The sequence below is a fragment of the Lolium rigidum genome, chromosome 3 (assembly GCF_022539505.1).
Source record: "Lolium rigidum isolate FL_2022 chromosome 3, APGP_CSIRO_Lrig_0.1, whole genome shotgun sequence".
Lineage (NCBI taxonomy): Eukaryota > Viridiplantae > Streptophyta > Magnoliopsida > Poales > Poaceae > Lolium > Lolium rigidum.
In genome coordinates, this window is record NC_061510.1 from 240,117,545 (window position 1) to 240,136,365 (window position 18,821).

The 18,821-nt window shown below is 45.4% G+C and overlaps 1 protein-coding gene across 1 annotated transcript; it reads left to right on the top strand.

The window, feature by feature from the left end:
• The first annotated feature begins 11,979 nt into the window (after nucleotides 1–11,979).
• Nucleotides 11,980–16,275, top strand: LOC124699194 (polygalacturonase inhibitor-like). The gene is made up of 2 exons (XM_047231533.1): nucleotides 11,980–12,025; nucleotides 14,939–16,275. The coding sequence occupies exon 2, from the start codon at nucleotides 14,940–14,942 to the stop codon at nucleotides 15,942–15,944; it is 1,005 nt and encodes a 334-aa protein (XP_047087489.1). The 5' UTR covers nucleotides 11,980–12,025; nucleotide 14,939; the 3' UTR covers nucleotides 15,945–16,275.
• Nucleotides 16,276–18,821: the final 2,546 nt, after the last annotated feature.

An 18,821-nucleotide genomic window follows, 5' to 3' on the forward strand; every position in this document is an offset into this window, starting at 1 on the left:
TCTCCTTCTCGCCGTTCTCGATCACGTCTGCCTCCGCCGCCCTCCGTGCTCTAGCCACCGCCCAGGGATCGCCGGGGGGAGACTACATCACTGAGAGATTAAGAGAGGATGAATGGCGTCACAGACGAGAGGATTAATTGGTGAATATGATATGCCGCAATTTGCTTGAGATGTGTGCAAATATGTTAATTTGTTGCTTTAAGATTTGTGCAGTCTTATCTGATGATTCGGCCGTTTAAATGGACGCTCGTTTTTTATATAGTTCGTAAAATATATCAAAGGTTCCGGTCCCATATTTTTGGTTCCGTCAATTTGGTTCCGTCTTTTTATCACCATCAGATCGGGGTGTATGGACGGTTGTTAAAAATGCCAATCACTGTAATACTTGTATTCAAAAAAATAATGATAGCTTATTGGACGAAGGCCAAAAAACGCAGGCTAACCAATCTTTAAAACCCACCCATCATACGGAGTATAAGTTTTTAGAGGAACATCTACCCACTTTGGCTATAAATTTAGAGGGGCTTGTATCCACGGAAAATTTGGGCCCAACGACTTTTTCCTCCCCACGCTCTTGCGCTGCTCATTCCCACCCCCATTGTCGCCACTGACCTTGATGCCCACGCATCCTTCTACATCAGAGCTCCCTCGCCGACGCCATGGCCACCCCTCCTTCTACGTCTAAAGGGAGGCACCGCCAACGTGGGAGGCGTCCTGCACCGGCAATGCTTACCTCGGCTCCCTCTACAACCATAACCAAACCCAAACGCCATTAACATGTTACATGAGTTGCCCATAGGGGGTCGATGATGTGTTCGCTATAACCTTCGCCCTCCCACTGTCTGTGCCACCATAAAAGGGACTGATAGGGCCACCATGGTTAAATTAAGAACAAGAAGGCGACCCCCCTCACACACAGACTAGGATTCCCCAGACGGCTACTCTGTCACCGCCTCTTGCCGCGCAGTCGTCTCCACTTTGATTGGCCCCGAGTCGCCTACATGTTTGGTGGAATGTCTGATAGGTAAACAAACCTTTTTCATTTTTGTTTTGTTAGCGATGTATATGGATTCGAAATCAACCAAATTGTAATTATGATTTTTTTCATGTCATGTTGATTTGCAAAGTACTCCTACTTCCTATATGAGGATGGTGGAAGATTCATTTTGATTTGACCGAGATATGCCTTTAGATCAACTTGATGAAGTAGACAATACATGACATGATATGGATGACGTGTTTGATGTTTCTCAATCGTCGAAGAAGAAATGTCCAAGGCAAGGGTTTTTGGGCGGTTTGCTTTTGACTTTTGGAGTTTGGCTTATAAGCCAAAAAAAGATATAAATATATGCTTTTGGATTTGGATTCTTCCTTATGCCATCATACAACATCCTGTAACAAACAAGCAAATAAAGTAAAACTCCTTTAATAGTTCCTTGTGTCAAATTTCACTGAAACAGGGATCATGTGTGGCCCAGTTCATTCACAACTTTCAATAATATAACATGTTGTTAGGCGGAAACTAAGTAAATGAACGCTTGTAAAAGCATAACTATGGAAGCCGTAAAGTAGTTGCTAATTACTCGTTACACATAGGTCCATCTCAAAGCAAATGATTTACGTCAATACCAATGTAAGGATTTAGTTTGAGAAAAAGAAACACGGCGTCTAGTCACAACAAGTTCAAGGGAATATAATGTTCCACGCCACCTTCTTAGTCTTTAGTGAACGTAGTTGTTTTGTTGCATACATGGATGTGGAAATTTTCTTTAGGTAATGTGGATCATCAAGGCACTATCAAAGATACACAGGTTTTCCCTCAAAAAAAAAAGAAGATACACAGGTAATGAATAAATTCAATGCAATAACCAACACGATATCACTACAAATCATATTACACAAAACACAATTACCTTGTAAATACTTCTTCAACTATCCCCGGCCTTTACCTTAAAAACAAGGGAGTGTACATATGTACTCCCTCCGTCCCAGTTCGCAAGGCAAAGTTTTCAAATATCTTGGCCCAAGGTGAATTCTCATTGGCTCTAAATTTGCACGTTAAAACATGCAAATTTTTTTGCCTTTCACATGCATGAAGTACTAGTGCGCGGTGGTTTCACATGCATGGAGTACTAGTGCATGGTGGGAGATGAAAAGAGAAGTGTTTGCATGCAAAAATGAATTAGTTTACTCCCACATTAAATGCAAAATGTGCCTAGGAGGTGAGAGATTTTGGGACAAATATTTTTTGGGAATTTGCCTTGCGAACTGGGACGGAGGGAGTAGTAAATAACAACAAATCAAAAATCTTAAATGCTTCCTAGCAAATAAATGAAAATAAAATGATCGTACATCCCCATCATTATCCGAGGCATCCAGCTATTCACTATGCCCAAATGGCAAATAAATATCCAGGAGATCTTGAAAAGCTGAGATTATTCTCCGCCCAGTCTCATTGTGTTTGATACAAACTATTTTTCTTTTTGACAATCAACACCACATATATTTATAGTAATAAATAATACATGGTAGAGATACATAAGTTGTCTCGTACGATTATAAAATAAAGTCTAAAATATACTAGCAAATATTTGATATCTTCAAACTCTTTCATCTTCCAAGATAGAATCTCGTACTTTCCTGAAGACGGTCAAAGATAGATAACAAGTTATAGACCTGTAAAAACCAACGAAGATTCTCCCATAATTTTAATTTGAGCATCAATGCCATGGCTACATTCACGTGCACAACCATCAAAGTAATCAATCAACATCGGCAAGAGTACAAACACCAGGGAATAACAACCGACCAGTCTTATCGACGTCGCTGGAGAGCCGAGAGTATGAATCACCTTTGACGAGGACGTAGCAGCTGGGATAAAAACTGCAAGGATAATCCTCCTTGCGGCAACCATGAGAAAAGATTCAAAATCGATTTGGCGGAGCAAGATTTGAAGGCCCATATCTAGAGAACCATTGACGTCGTACTATAATTTAGTTGTTGTTGGTTCTGTCATTTTGATTAACTCTTTTCCAAAATGATATGATTTATTATTTATTGTTCATAGATGGCCATTATTTTTTTTCCTTTTCAGCACAATAATTCATCAACAACATACCACCCAAGTGCTTGCAAAAATGACAAACGTCCAACACTGGTATGATTTTTAAAGTCAGAGATTCACAACTGTTTTTTGAGAAGATAACATATATCATTTCATGTAATATAAACCGGATATAGATGCATGGCGAAGGTTAACCATCCTTAACGTTCCCATAATTTCATCAACTACTATGATTTTCTGCATACATGCTTGAATGCTACAAAAAAATTGCTTCATGACCCAAAACTGGATCATCTTTTCTTCTTTCATAAACTGTGCACAGAAATATGCCATTGTATTGATTTTCATATGGCAAATCAACGCATCAATTGTTCTATTTTTTTCAAGAATGCACCAAAGGTGCATCAACTTTTTATACAAGGAAAGCTGAAGTAGCTTTCTCCATTTACAATGTTATGCATAATTGTTAGTGCAACCTAAGAAAGAGCAAAACATAATGTATGCTAAAACATAATGCCTTCATCTATTCAACAATTTTCACGAAGGACCCTCGCGTCGCTCACCCAGGGCGACTTAGGAGGAAACCCTAGCCTCTACCCTCGCCGCCTTCCCTCCTCCTCCACCCCCCTCTCCGCCGCCAGAGGATACGGCCGTGCTAAGCTCGCGATGCATACGGCAGCGGGGCAGGCCCTCGGGCGAGGCGGCGGTTGCTCTGAAGATTCATGGCGGCGGTGGGTAAGAAATCTTCGCCAACATCGGCCAGTCTCTCCTCCGGCAGCTTGGTGGCCCATGCGGCTTGGCGGTGTTGTTGCTGCTCCTCCTCCCCCGTGGTGCAGCTGCACATCGGCACATCTGGCGTGACGTATGGTTGCAGTGGCAGCCCTGACGGCTCCGGCTTCCAGCCGGTGTCGCGGCCATGATGGTCTCTCGACAGCAGCCTCGACTGTACCTAGCATCTTCGCGGAAATGCGCAAGGCTCCAGATCTGGTGTCGTGGGCCTGGGCCGGGCTCCTTGTGGTTGAGTGCCCGGTGGCGGTGATGGGTAGGTGTTGGTCGGCCCTGGACTTGGGAGCGAGGCAGTAGGCGAAAGGCAGGCCTGGATTCGTCGGGGCCAATGATGGTAGTGCCCGTGGGCGTGGTCACCTTGATGGAGGTGTTGTTGATGCGTTGTGGATCGTCTCCACGTCCAAGCTTTTCGAGGGAATCCCTAGATCCTGATTCTCCAGATCGAACGATGTCGGCTTCGTGTCGTTCTTCCCTATTGAGGGCTTTGTTTAAAGTGGAGGTCGGCCAACATGTTAGTGGTTTGTGTTAGTGGTCGTTGGCTGCTTGTGTAGCATCGACTATGAGGATTTGTGAAGATGGATTCGCAGCAATGGTGTGATAGTCGATCAGCGGTATGTCCATGGGTTTACCGTGGTTTGTTTGTGGCTTGAAGTCGAAGCTGCGTTGTGGTCCATGCAGAGAGGTTCATGAGGTGATGAGGTTTCTGCAGCGTTGTGGTCCCTGCGGTAACGATGGCAAGCGATAGATAGTCCGGGTCAGTGATCCTTCGTGGTGCTAACTTTGCATAGTTCTCCTTCAGAGCTCTCCTTTGATTCGAGGCTGCACTGTCAGGTGACGTGTGTGGCCGGTGGTGGAGCCAGGAATTGAACTGAGCCGGGTTGGAGAAATAAGCTCTAATTTTTTTTTGATAGAAAAGGAAATCTATTTAACTAAAAAGATTCAATTTGCATATTTCATCAAGTACAATTACATGACTATCAGGAACTAGAACACACAAAATAGAGCTACATTTTTAATAAGATAAGATAGTGTCATACCATTAGGTTGTATCAATGTTGGCAAGCCAAAACTGTCGAGGAAAATGACCTCTATGGCTAATGTAGGAATGAAAACATAGCATAATCTTCTTGTCATCAATTTTTGGAATATCTCTTTCTCAACATAGCAAATCATCAAATCATTCAACCAATCATCCCCCATTCTGTTTCGAAGATCTGACTTTGTAATATTTATGGTCGAAAAAACTCTCTCAACTGATGATTTTGCCACAAGCAATGTCAATGCAAGTGTAATAAGATGATATACCAATACAAATGTCAAGTATTGTCTCTTCTCAACTAACTTGAGAGCAATAGCACTGAGACTAGGCGATGGACCAAGCTATGTTGCCTAGGCGTAAGGTGTATGAAGTCTCATAGTAAACTCTTGCAGTGGAAGGATAGCTAGCATGGGGTAGAGGAGGGTCGACCGACCGGCTCAGTTGGGCGGAAAAAAGATTAGGACCGAATCCTCAGTCGCGTGCTTGCTCATGGCCTCAAATCCCGTACTCGGTCAAGCGCCTCTCCCCACGCCGCCCGACCGCCTCCTTTCTTGCCGGCCGCCGCCACATCCCGCCCCGGCCGACCGCTGCCACGCAACTAGCAGCGCCCCACCCATGCAGCGCCACGCCCCGTCGGTCGCAAGCGCCTTCTATCTCGCTGGCCGATGCCATGCCCGCCAATGTGTGTGGCCGGTTGTTTGGTGGTTCTTATGACTTCATATTCCTGTTGAGGTGAGCGCGTCTCTCATGGAAGTCGATAGCAAAGTCGGGTTCACTACTTTTGGAGAAGCGGCAACGATGACGCCTGTGTGATGCCCGGTGATGTATTCCCTCTCGACAATGTGTGTCTCATCGTTGTTTTGTGCCGGTTCAACCGGCCTTGTTGTATCGGTTTTTGTCCGGTTTACCGATAATTAACTGAACAATATATTTTTATTTTTTATCAATAAAAATATTAAATCTTTTGCTTTGTTTTTTTAAATGCATGCATCTAACGCTTGCTTTGACCTGAGCGCTCGAGACATGGCTGCTCAGTGATCACATGACATCACGTGTCCCAGCGCGACCACACTGCCGTGCCTGTGTGGTTGTGTCCATCATCATCCCAGACCGGTCAGTTCGCTTCGCTCGACAGCTCTCACATCTGGTCATCGTTTGAAAAGAGGTGCTGCAAGCCCACGAGGCCACACGACTGAGATACTCGACTTTTTCGGTGTACTACATACTCCTAGCATCTGTCTTTTTCCCTTGAATTATGTATAATGATAGTTCCTGCTTCATCTATTTTAATTGAGAAGATAGTTTCTAGTTTTAAGGAGAAAACTGGACAAAAACTAAACCAACAGAACAAAACCCATACAAACAACACGCCCACAACCAAGCCTAATAGAGAACCAAACAACAGAGCGCACCAACTCTAGCCAACACACTACTAATCAACAATGCACCATGGTTGTTGTGACGTTCAGTTCATGTTATCTCTTACCATTTTCGGCTGATAATTTCAGTTCGTGTTAGCTCTGTACAATATAGTAATAGTATCTATTGTATAATTTATATGGCTGTACTTCAGAGATTGGCATGAAATTCAAAGCTCCGTGACTTTCTGCCTTGCTTATCCCAAACGAAGGAAATAAACTGAGATTAGGTGAGTGTGGATTTTTGTAACTCGAGTTACGCAGAGCTTTTTTTCGAAAATTCAAATGATATTTTCAGTTTTCAAAGAATCTGAAAAAAATCTTGATGTATAATGTTATGATCTACGTACGTGCAAAATTTTAACTTGAAATACCTTACATTATGGGCTGCACAAAAATGACAAAGTCTGACATATTTTGAGGTTTTAAAATGTTGCATTCTTCACTACTATAGATGCCAGATTTTGCTATATTTTTTCATACCACAATATAAGGTATTTCGAGTTGAAATTTTACACAATGATAGAACATAACATTGTTGAAATCTAGATTTATTTTCAGATTTTTCTCAAACTTTAAACGGTTGGTTTTGAATTTTTCGGAAACCGAGTTACATGTAGCTCGGTTTACACATGTGGTTTTCCGGGGTTGGATTCTATTCTCTTGTTGGTTTCTAGGTTCATAGACACTCGGATATAAAATTTCCTGATGCTTAAGTAAATATATTTTTCCTACATATTATTTCCCCTGATCACAAATCATAAATGTAGAATAGTACAATACCATAAGTATCTTAAGGATTGCAATCATTTGAAGAGATGCACGGTTTAGTTATTCTTTTCCCTTCAGTTTTATTATCGTAGGTATTTCATTGCTTCCTATGGCTTTGTTGCTTCACACTTAAGGATGGCGATGAGTAGGGTATGTGACTATAGGTAGGATAGAGCAATAGCATACCCATACCCGTATAGTATGAACCGTAATCTATGTATGAATTGAGTGTGATGATCGAAATATGACTACATGTTGTTCTTCACATCAATGTTGAAAAGCAGCGCAAACTTCATTTAAAAAAAAATTGCAATTGACATTTGTATTATGAACTATGGCATATCAAATGTGATATATTGCAAGTGTTTGTGATGTCATATTTTGCGGGATCTTCTACAGAGGCACTATAGAAAAGACCAATAACGTCGTCCTATAACTGTAATAGGCCGAAGGAACTTCAAATCCACTGCATACATGAAGCTAGAGTAACAAATCCAACTAATTTGGAGGAAAGACCCACGTTGTTGAGATAGAATCGAGAGGAGTTGGATGATCAAAAGTACCAATATATCTCCCTTGGGAGCTTGTGGGGTGAGGTTTCATGCTGAAGACTCGGCCAAAATCGATAAAATAAATTGCATCCGGCTCCAGCTCTCCGCGAGCAGAAATGGACTTGCTGAAGCGTTTGCTGATAAAAAGCACCTGACCCCCTAGTCCACCTGCAGACATTGGAATCCATTTTCTTGCACTCATGTTTGCCTTAAAAACCTCCACCTTGTAGTTGAGTTTCACACCATTGAGTTGTCGCCTTACCATGAGAAGGTTACCACATGACTCTAGCAAGTATCGGAAGACCAGAAATCCATGTTCAAATGTGATGCCATCGTCTATCATGCCGTCCCCAGTTTTCCAATTCAGTTCTGTATCCTCATCGTTGTTTGCTGCATCTGCGTCATCATCAATGTTGCTCCATATGACCCGCTCTAAGGTAACCGTTGCTTTGTTGTGAACATCATCAAAGGTGATATGGAGGGAGACAAGGTCCTCCTCCTTGGTGATCCCATAGAGTTTATCTCCAAGAAAGGCAACGTCGATGATGCTGACGAAGGGAGTTTGATTCAGGAACCACATGCACTTGTTTGACTGTATCAAAATTATCGGACGGTTGCAGTTATTGGTTGTAACTGCGATGAGGTCATCCGGAGTCGATCGCATGAGCACCTTGTAGATACGGAAGAGCTCGGAAGCATCGCCGATGAGAGCATCAAGCTTGCGAAGCGACACGGTTGCCTTAGAGAAGGGGTCGTGCAGGAAGTACTTGTGCCTTTGCTCGTCGTCCATGAAATCCAGGGCGAGCCAGCTGTTGGTTGAGCCGACGCATCTCAAGTTCTCAGGAAAGGAGGCGGTAGGGTGCGGGCCGCAGTCGGAAAATTTGAGAGCCATCTCGTCGAGGAAGAAGCCGCCCGGGAGCACGATCCACGGCCGCCGCCGCGGGGAGAAAATCGAGCGGCAGATGCAGAGCCACGATACATCCGCCGGAGTGTCGGGCGTCTCCATCAAACGGCACACCGATTGGACGGACGATTGCTGCCTTCGTGAGGAAACCGTGTACCAGGAGCGGCATACTGGGTCGATCCATGGTAGCTGCGGCGGAGGGGGAGCAGAGTACCAGGAGCGGCACACCGAGCGGAAGCGAACGCGGTCGGCCGGGTGAGAAAGGCCGGCGAGGACGAGGCCTAGAAGTTCCTGCGGGAGGTCGGACCACGGCGGGGAGGGAGCCGAGCCCCAGGCACGGCACAGCGCGTGGAGGCCGTCTATGGCGAGACCAAGGAACTCGTCGGACCACGGTGACGGCGATTCCATCGTTGCTGGCTGCGTGATTTGGATCGTACTTGGGTGTTGGGATCGAGTTGGGTACGACATACACATGAATACGCGCTAGACGGAACTGAATCTATCCTGTCCCCACTCCCCAGCATGATCGGAAACGAGCCGTGTTCTCATGGACTTTGGTAAAGAGTACTAGATTATCTCACATGTTACATTTTTTTTTCTTTTGTAAGGCGAATTCAATTTCAGAAATTTAGAACCTCCATTCAGAAACAGTAGAGCCAATAGCGTAAAAGCATCATATTATTATTATATTAATTATTATTAAAAAACACGGTTTCAGTGTTTTCTAAACTAAAATATTACAAAACCATAATATCTAAATGCTTGGGCCCAAGTCGTTTGGCCGGGCTATGCTCCAACCTTCACCCTGTAATAAAGTCGCAGACTATCTTGCGTGTTATGGGTCGAAAATGGTGCTTCAGTAAGGTTAAAAACGGAATGGAAACGGACGGAAACATGCTTTATCGTTTTTGTTTCTCTCTATCTTGTCAAATGGAATTGGAATCCCCGGAAACGAATATGAAAACAGAAATCATCGGATATGAATACGGAACGGATACGTTACGAAAACGAATATTTGCTACAACACAATGCGGCATGATACATTGGTTTGTAGACCAAAAGACACACATAAAGAAAAAGAAAATAAAACAAGATATAACACTTAACTTCGACAAGCAAAAATTCACATAAAGTAACTCACATAGTTTAACAGCTGCATGCACATGCAATTATACAGAGTGATTAGGGTTAGAGTACTTAGTGGACTTGATCCGTGGCCAAGCCTGGTTTCATGTGTAAATGTAGGTCTGCTAAATGCACGGCCTTTCTAAGTTATATTGTTCCCGTATTTATTTTTCCGGAATTTCCTCTGCCGTTTCCGTTTCCGTCGGAAAGGGCTCCCTCGTTTTCTTTTCCGTTTCCGTTTATGATTTACCGTTTCCGTTTCGTTTCCTCAAAATGCCGCTTCCTTTTCCGTATTTGGCCCTCCATTTTCTTTTTCTTCGGAAGCGGATGGAAAATTTCAGTTTCGTTTTCAACCCTATGCTTCAGGCCCAAGTCGAGGTTGGCCGGGCTATGCTCCAACCTTCACCCATGAATTGGTCTCCAACGATTTGGCTGGACCGTTTGGTTAATGGAACAAAATGTTTCCAGTTTAAAAAAAAATGCTTGGGCTAGCAATATTTTAGTTTTGAAAAAAGAGAGGTATGGAGTTGTTTCTCAGTACTAAAAAACTAGCACGTTTTACGGATACTAAAGTATTAATACCGCAGCAACCATACACATTAAAATATTTAAAACTGTGATATTTTGAGAAACTGAAGTACTATTAAAATAATTCAAAAATGCTTTGTTGGGAGTTCGGCTAGTGGGACTGACATCCATCTCACCAAATAGTCCATGTGTGCTTCCAATCACTCCTGACGGGTGGGCCTGCCCTGTTAGAAATAAACAACTGTTGCTTAGTGTTTTCTGAAGAAAAAAACTTAATATGGTATTTTTTCCTCAATTGCGGTGGATTTATGCTATTCACTCGAAATAGTGGATGGCATTTTAATTAGAAAGTGTAATGGTGAGCTAGTTAAACTTTTCTGCTAATGCTTAATTTTTTTCCTAAAAGGATGACCGATCTATTAATTATCAACAACAATATTATAAAGAGTTTGGAAAGTAATAAAAAATACAAATAGGTTAATGGACCACCTAGCAACACCTATAGACTCTAGCACGATCCGATGGTGTACCACTATCCCCGTTCCTCCATAACTGGAGCCGGGCAAAACTTATCAATGTAGTGTACAGACGGAAAGTCATCATGTTAAAATTCCAAAAGACCGGCACGCCATGGCAACAACCATTGCCAACGAAGAAAAACCGCCACGACAGGATTGGCGGCGTCGCCGGCGAGGGGGCTGGGAACCCTAGATGGGTTTTAGATCGCCTCTCTCACTCTTGGGGGAGCGTAACGCCGTAACTGAGGCTAATGCGTAATTCATTATTAGATTGATCATGAAAAGGAGTTCAATAATATAGAAATCTTACAGTTTTCACCAACATGATACTACAAAATGTGAGGGATCAAATTTCTATATTGAAGTTGGGGTGGGCCGGCATCCAAAATATCAGACAATATGACAAACTCATTCTAGCTGAACTTCTCAGGTTCCAAAATGAGTCCCCTCACTGTGAGTAAGTTGGTTAAAAATAGTGGGCTTAATAGACAAGACTTTCTTCCATGGACAAGGAGCTAGTATGTCTGAGTGACCCACTGACTAGAATCGTTGAAGCAACAAGGTTCCACCACTACAGAATGCACAATTTTAGTAAGCATCCTGTTGGAGACTTTCCCTGTCACAAATGTACATGCATGCATGGGGAGCAGAGTTGTTTTCTTGTTGATGATGATTTTCCGGTCCCTAATAACGGCATGTCGGGTGGATCTGCCGTTTCGATGAATCCGTATGTCCTAGTCAGCAAATACAGGACCAGTCGTCCAGTCGGTGCCAATTCGCCAAACAGATATATCGGCATGTAGCTGTATCATGCATCTTATCCTTCTCAGCTCGTCTGGATCCAAGGTTGGTCTTCACCTCTTCTCTGACTAGTTAGGTTGGTCATAGTGCATAGTATCATATTGTAGTATCATGCATATGATACTTGTCTATGATACTATCACTATAGTGCGTGGTATTATATAGTAGTATCATAATCTTCTAAATTTATTGTTTTGTAGAATCCCAATACAAAATATGTGTACAAGATCTATTAGCATTAGCTTTTCTCGTAATGTGCGCTATGATACAGTATCCACCTATGTTACTCTAATCTTATCTCCCTTCATTAATTAGATGCCACATCAACATTTTTGTGGGCCTAAGATGCATGATACTACCTAAGATACTAGCACTATGGCCAGCCTTAGATACCATTCCAATAGCTTCAAGGCTTAGTAGGCCGGTAGGCCCAAGTGCATTAATTCATTACTGCATATATACATGGGGATGGAGTCGGGAGATGCAGCACACCGGAGTTGACTGAAATTAAAGCCCACAGGATGACGGAAATGCGTTTCTAGCGGAGCCGCTAGCTACCGGTGTGCACCCAGCCAATGAGAAAGTGCCATGCATGACCGTATGCTAATACCAGGCCCCCTTTTTTTGTACTCCCTCCGATTCATATTAATTGACTTCAATATGGATGTATCTAGACACATTTTAGTTCTAGATACATCCATATTAGAGTCAATTAATATGAACCGGAGGGAGTATAATAATTTTCCATCTATTAACTGCATCTCGTATTTCTCATCTGAGGCCCACCTAGCTGAGTCCTCGTGCAATAACTGCTACTGTCCCGCGTTGAAGGCTTTTGCCCATTTTTAAGGAAAATGATCCTGTTCCCCCGGAGGCTGCGTCGCTCGCAACCTCCGGGTCGTGCGCCGTTCGATCTTGTGATCTGTGGACTCCAAAACTTGACACGCGTCCTTTGTTGACCCGCACATCTCAGAAAAGCAGGGCGACAGCCCAACCTTATCTCTTCTGGCACCGTCTTCTTTCCTCCCGACGCAGCACGCAAGCGGAGGTCCCCTCTGCTCCGCCTCCACCATACGAGCTCCCCGTCGTTCGCCGAACTGGAGGCCGTGGCGTCCGCCGTCGAGCTCCCCCGGCGTCCGCCGTCGATCTCCCCCGGCGTCCGCCATCACTGGAGACCCTGACGTCCGCCTACAAGCTCCGCCTCCGTCACTGGAGGCCGCGGCATCCGCCTACGAGCTCCCCCGGCGTCCGCATACGAGCTCCACCCTACGAGCTCCCACGGCGTCCGAGGTCACTGGAAGCCGCGCTCGTCCCGCTCCGCCGAATCCCCCCCCCCCCCACGCAGCCTGCCAGCGGGAGGGTGCCCCTCCGCGCCGGAGATGGAGGGTGCTACTGGTGGTATCGGGCCATGACACTGGATCTCATCTATATCCCCACGGGAACAACCTCTAGCTTCCGGTCGAGGCCGAGGATGGGCGGCGCCATGGCTAGAGGAGAACGTGGAGGAGCTGGCGGAAGGCTTCCGGTCGTCCTCAAGCCGTGCTTCCTGGGGCATCAGACGTTTCTACCACCGGCGAGGGCGTGTGCTACCGGCGGATGCCGGTGTTGCTACATTTGGCATCTGGCGTTGCTATCTAGTGGAGGGGTGGATTTGCTACCTTAGGTGTCCGACGGTACTACCGGCGGTCCGAGGTGTTGCTGTCTTAGGTGGACGGAGTTGCTGCAACCTTGGGCGGCGTTCTCCGATTACTCCGTCATGTTGATTTGTATCGTAGAAATAAATTTTTTTGCTACAATTTTTATGCGGTTTTGCTCCAATTACTCCGGCGAAGTCTCCGGTGAGGTCTCATTGTTGTCTCCGATGATATTTTATTTTTGCTACAATAGCTTTTCTTTTGCTACGAGGTCTCCGGCGAGGGTCTCCGGCGAGGTCTTCGTTAATTTTTTCCGATGATATTTTGGGTTTTGCTACATTAGCATTTTTCTGCTACAATAGCATAATTGTTTTGCTACGAGCTCTCCGGCGAGGTCTCCGGCGAGCTCAGACTTTTTATTTTTGTTTTCGTGACTGAACCGTTTTTTGCTACAATGTAGCAAAAGCGGGTTATTTTTTTGCTGCCGGGAAGTGTTTTTTTGCTACATTCAGTAAAATCAGATCTGGCCGTCCAAGATGGCCGATCCGACGGCTGGCGACCCGGGGGCTGGAAAATCAGATCCCCCGGGGGACGCCCAGCAGTTTCCCATTTTTAATCCAGCTAGCCCCGGGATGGAGATTACCCTTGTCAGGAGATTCCTTAATTATAGATTAGTTACGTGATAGTTAAGGCTGGCCATAGTGGTAAGTATCATGTAGTAGTATCATGCTACTCGCAAAAAAAAAATGTAGTAGTATCATGCATATAATACTACTACATGATACTATCTCTATAGTGGGTAGTATCATGGAGTAGTAAGTATCATAGTCATGCTATATTTATTGTTTTTTAGAATCTCAATGCAAATTTGTGTAGTACAAGATTTGTTTAGCATTAACTTTTCTCGTTGCTTGCGTTATGATACAGTATCTACCTATGTTACTCTAATCTCCTCTCTCCTCCTTAATTAGCTGCCACATCAGCATTTTTGTGGGACCAATGTGCATGATACTAGCTATGATACTAGCACTATGGCCAGCCTAATATATCTGACATTTTTGTAATTTCCAGAACTGCAACTTCTTAGGAACAAACCTCAAAATATCAGCTCTTGGTTCCAGTTTGTTCCTCAATTTTCTTTTGGATGTTTGTGTTATCCGAGATCACATTGTCATTTATAAATTTGTGGAAATTAATGTTTAGATTAATGTTTGAGTCAGTTCTTTATACTCCAAAATTTATTCTGAAATAAACTAATTTTAGCTGAATTTGGGAAATAATCCCTTGTTTCTAAAATAGTATATATTTTAGTATACATTTTGGCTCCAAAATGTATTCTGGATAATCTACATTCTAACTTTTAATCAACAACAATACTGAAAACAAAATGGTTTTACTCTCTTTATTGAACGTTGTTATTTTTAGTGTAACTTGGATTGGTTGTTCATATATCTAAGTATTACTAATTAATAAATGTAACACTAGTTTGTCTTATTTATTAGAATATAGACAAATTATTCAGAACAAATTATTTCAGAACAAATTATTTATTTTCAGTTAATGGGTTCGTTGAACCTTGAATCCTTCTTGTGGTTATAATCCGCCTGGTATTATTTGATGGAGTGGGGCAGGCATTTTGTATGTACGTATCGTGCACCTGTATTCCACATGCAGAAAGAAACACCTAGCAAGAAAGATAAATACAGTACGAAGGTCCCTATTCCAAATCTCAAACAACAAACCAACGGAAGATGCATGACCGGTAGCTAGCGGTGCCGCTAGAAAAACCGCTTTGACAGGATGATGAGAGTGTGCGCTTTCCTCGTCGTCCTCATCGCCGGCGCGGCCAACGCCGAGCCCTCTCCCGACCCAACGCACAAGGACTGCCACCCGGGGGACAAGTCGGCGCTGCTCGCCATCAAGGCCGCCCTCGGGGAGCCCTACCACTTCGCGTCGTGGACGCCCGACAACCCCTGCTGCGACTGGTACGACGTGACCTGCGACCTCTTCACCGGCCGCGTCGTCGGCCTCGCCGTCTTCCAGGACGCCAACCTCACGGGCACCATCCCCAGCGCCCTGGCCGGCCTCCCCCACCTCCAGAACCTCGTGCTGCACCACCTCCCGGCGCTGTCGGGCCCCATACCGCCGGCCATCGCCAAGCTCTCCAACCTCTCCAGCCTCACCATCTCCTGGACCGCCGTGTCGGGCCCCGTGCCGTCCTTCCTGGGCGCGCTCAAGAAGCTCACCTTCCTGGACCTCTCCTTCAACTCGCTCACCGGCGCCATCCCGGCGTCGCTGCGGACCATCCCAAACCTGTCCGGCATCAACCTCAGCCGCAACCGCCTCGCCGGCGCCGTCCCGATGCTCCTCAGCAAGTCGGCGGACCAGGTCTACCTCTGGCTGTCGCACAACAACCTCACGGGCCCCATCCCGGCCGAGTTCGCCGCCGTGAACTTCGCGCACCTCGACCTGTCGCGCAACGCCCTGGCCGGCGACGCATCGGGCCTCTTCGGCCGGGGGAAAGAACTGCAGTACGTCGACCTCTCTCGCAACGCCTTCGAATTTGACCTGTCGGCCGTGGTGTTCCCGGAGCAGCTCGACTTCGTCGACGTCAGCGACAATGCCATCAGTGGCGGCGTCCCGGCGCAGGTGGCGAGCCTGACCAACCTGCAGTTCTTCAACGTCAGCTACAACCGGCTCTGCGGCGCGCTGCCCACCGGCGGGAGGATGGCGACCTTTGATCTCTACAACTTCCAGCACAACAAGTGCCTCTGCGGCGCTCCCCTTCCTCAGTGCAAGAAATAGAATCATCCGGTCTGACGTCCTTTTGCCCCGGAAAACTCCTATGGGGCTCGAAAATTTATTGTGCTATGATGATGTATCTCTAGATTAAAAATAAGAGTTGCACTGAAATAAAGTCAACATGGGCTAATTTGTGATAAAACGCCATGATATATCCATCAGGACCCGGGGCTTTCTCCTTGTGTGACAGAGTGTCCTTGCCCGGAAAGTTCCAAACTTCCAATGGGGCTCAAAATTTTATTGTAAGTACTCCCTCCGTTCGGTTTAAATCGACGCGAGTTGTGCATGTACATTCCTCGCGTCAATTAAACATGAACAGAGGTAGTATGATGTATCTCTAAGAGTTGCACTGAAATAAAGTCAACATCAGGACCCAGGGCTTTCTCCTTGGGTGAGTGCTTAATAGCTTCTCATATTTCTTCCTCGGAGAACTCATTTTCTAGATTGACAAGATCATAGTGATTCATGCCGATATAATCCAGATCCAATTAAAATTCGGAAGAAAAAATCCATATCCAATTTGAATGGTCTCTCCATGGATATGCAGACCGTTCTTGTAATGTTGGTAAAGGGTGTCCTCAATATCCTTCTGCGAAGAAACGACCTGCTGCCCATCCTTCGAGCTACCAATGAAATTCTTTCTTCTCCTATGACTTGCATGTATATGAAAATAATTCATATTAGCATCTCCTAGACTGAGCCATGTAAGCCTAGATCTCACCTTGGGCGATTTGGCGTGAAAGAAACAGACGTGTGTTCAAAAACGAATATAGAGACCAATAAAACTTTTAATCAATCAAATCAAAATTGACGCAAAATGCTGGGCAATGGCAAGCGGAGGTCATTTCATACTTACATCCAGTACAATATAGAGCTCCGTAGTGTCGTTGGTTTAGTGTTGGCGAGTCTTTTCTGTCTTGGGTTTGTTCTACCTGTAGAGCTTCGGTCGTTGGGTTGTTGTTTCTTCTGTCTGATGAATCTATACTTTTGGTCATATACTCTTGCCATTTGGGGCTTCATATGTACTTAATATGATACATGCAGTTCTCTTGTATGGTTCAAAAAAAAAGATGGGCTAATTATGCCTTCTAGCCAAGCGTGAAACCCTAGGTAGCCAAGTGCGGAGAGGATAATAGGCGAAAGCCTATAAGTAGTAAGCCAACCTTAGATAATGTTGGGCCATGGAGGTGTGTTGGCAGCCCAATACTAGTCTAGAAAGTCTAACAAGTATCAACCGTTGACCGAGATTCACATCCAACCACTACAGGAATGGTGACAGATGCCGACGGCCAGAGTGTACGCCGACGGCTTTTTATCGGGGCCGTCGGCGTACGGCCTCGCCGGGGCAGCTCACGAACCCGACCGTCGGCGTACAAACACCGTCGGCGTAGAGGAGGCTACGCCGAGGGCAGCCGTCGGCGTCACCTTGGCCCTCGGCGTAGCACCGGCATCGCCTCGGCCCAGCCCGCGCCGTCGACGCCCGCTCACGGCGTCGGTCGGACGCCGACGGCCACCCTCGGCATAGGGCATGGACACCCTATGCCGACGGCCACCCTCGGCATATAGTATTTTTTTATTTTTTTTATTTTTCCCTCTCTCATATTACTTTATAATATGTTTCTATTATTTATTTACTAGTATGAATTATGTAAAAAATGGTTCTATTTTTTAAGAATTCGTAGATGGCATATGTAGGTCCCATGCATGGGTGACGCTCTTCGCAGACGGGTCAACCGGAGCCACTAGGCCCAACATTTGCTATCGATGTACATATGGGTAGATCCGCGGGGTCCCCGCCCAACGGTTTCCCTAACCCTAACTCTAACCCTAACCCTAACCCTAACCCTAACTCTAACCCTAACTCTAACCCTAACTCTAACCCTAACCCTAACCCTAACTCTAGCCCTAACCCTAACCCTAGGGTTTCCACATACATTGCTAACTCTAACCCTAACCTAACCCTAACTCTAACCCTAACCCTAGGGTTTCCACATACATTGCTAACCCTAACTATAACCCTAACAGATCACTTGGTAAAACCCTAACCCTAGGGGTCCCGCCCTAGGGTTTCCCAAGAAACAGATCACCGGAGCGTCAGAATTGTTGGAAAACTTGCTTCTGCCCCTAACATACATGTACAAGTGTGATGTAAGGTTTGGCTAACCTTGGATGTACCCGGCGTTGACGATTTCCGCATAATGGGCTACCGGTTGGTAAAATCCAGGATCTGTATGTGGAAACCCCCGCCATGGCTCGAACGGAGCCTATTTTATGGTAAAGTATGCCCAACCTATTGTTTCCATGTACATATGTCCTAAACAAAGCAAACTAAATAAAAAAGTCCACTGGTAAACCCACGCACGGAGAAAGCTATAGGGGTAGATGTGTGGGGTCCCCGCCCTAGGGTTTTCCAAGTTACAGACCACCGGAGCGTCGGAATCGCTGGAAAACTTGTGTGTGTCCACATGGAATGCACAAAAGTGATTTGAGATGGTTCTATATCCAAGGCTACCCCCCCAGGTGTGTCCGGCTTCTCGGACAGGGGGTTCCTACACTTAGGCAGATTATGCATGTATAGGGGGGACTCCTCGGAGGTGAACCGGAGAGAAACTTGAGATCATATGTGATGATCCTTGTTTCCACATGTACCTATGACCTAACCAAGCTCAAATGGAGGCATATGCCCACCGGGGACCCCGATGGGATGCGATCAAAGGGGTAGACCGCGCGGTCAACGGAACTAGGGTTTCGTCGGAAATCGAGCATCGGATCTAGGGAATGGCCCCAAAACTTGTGTGTGTCCACATGGAATGCACAAAAGTGATTTGAGATGGTTCTATATCCAAGGCTACCCCCAGGTGTGTCCGGCTTCTCGGACGG

Bases quoted from the DNA above. Each gene is read 5' to 3' on its own strand.
- LOC124699194 (XM_047231533.1), top strand. From the start codon at position 14,940: ATGATGAGAGTGTGCGCTTTCCTCGTCGTCCTCATCGCCGGCGCGGCC.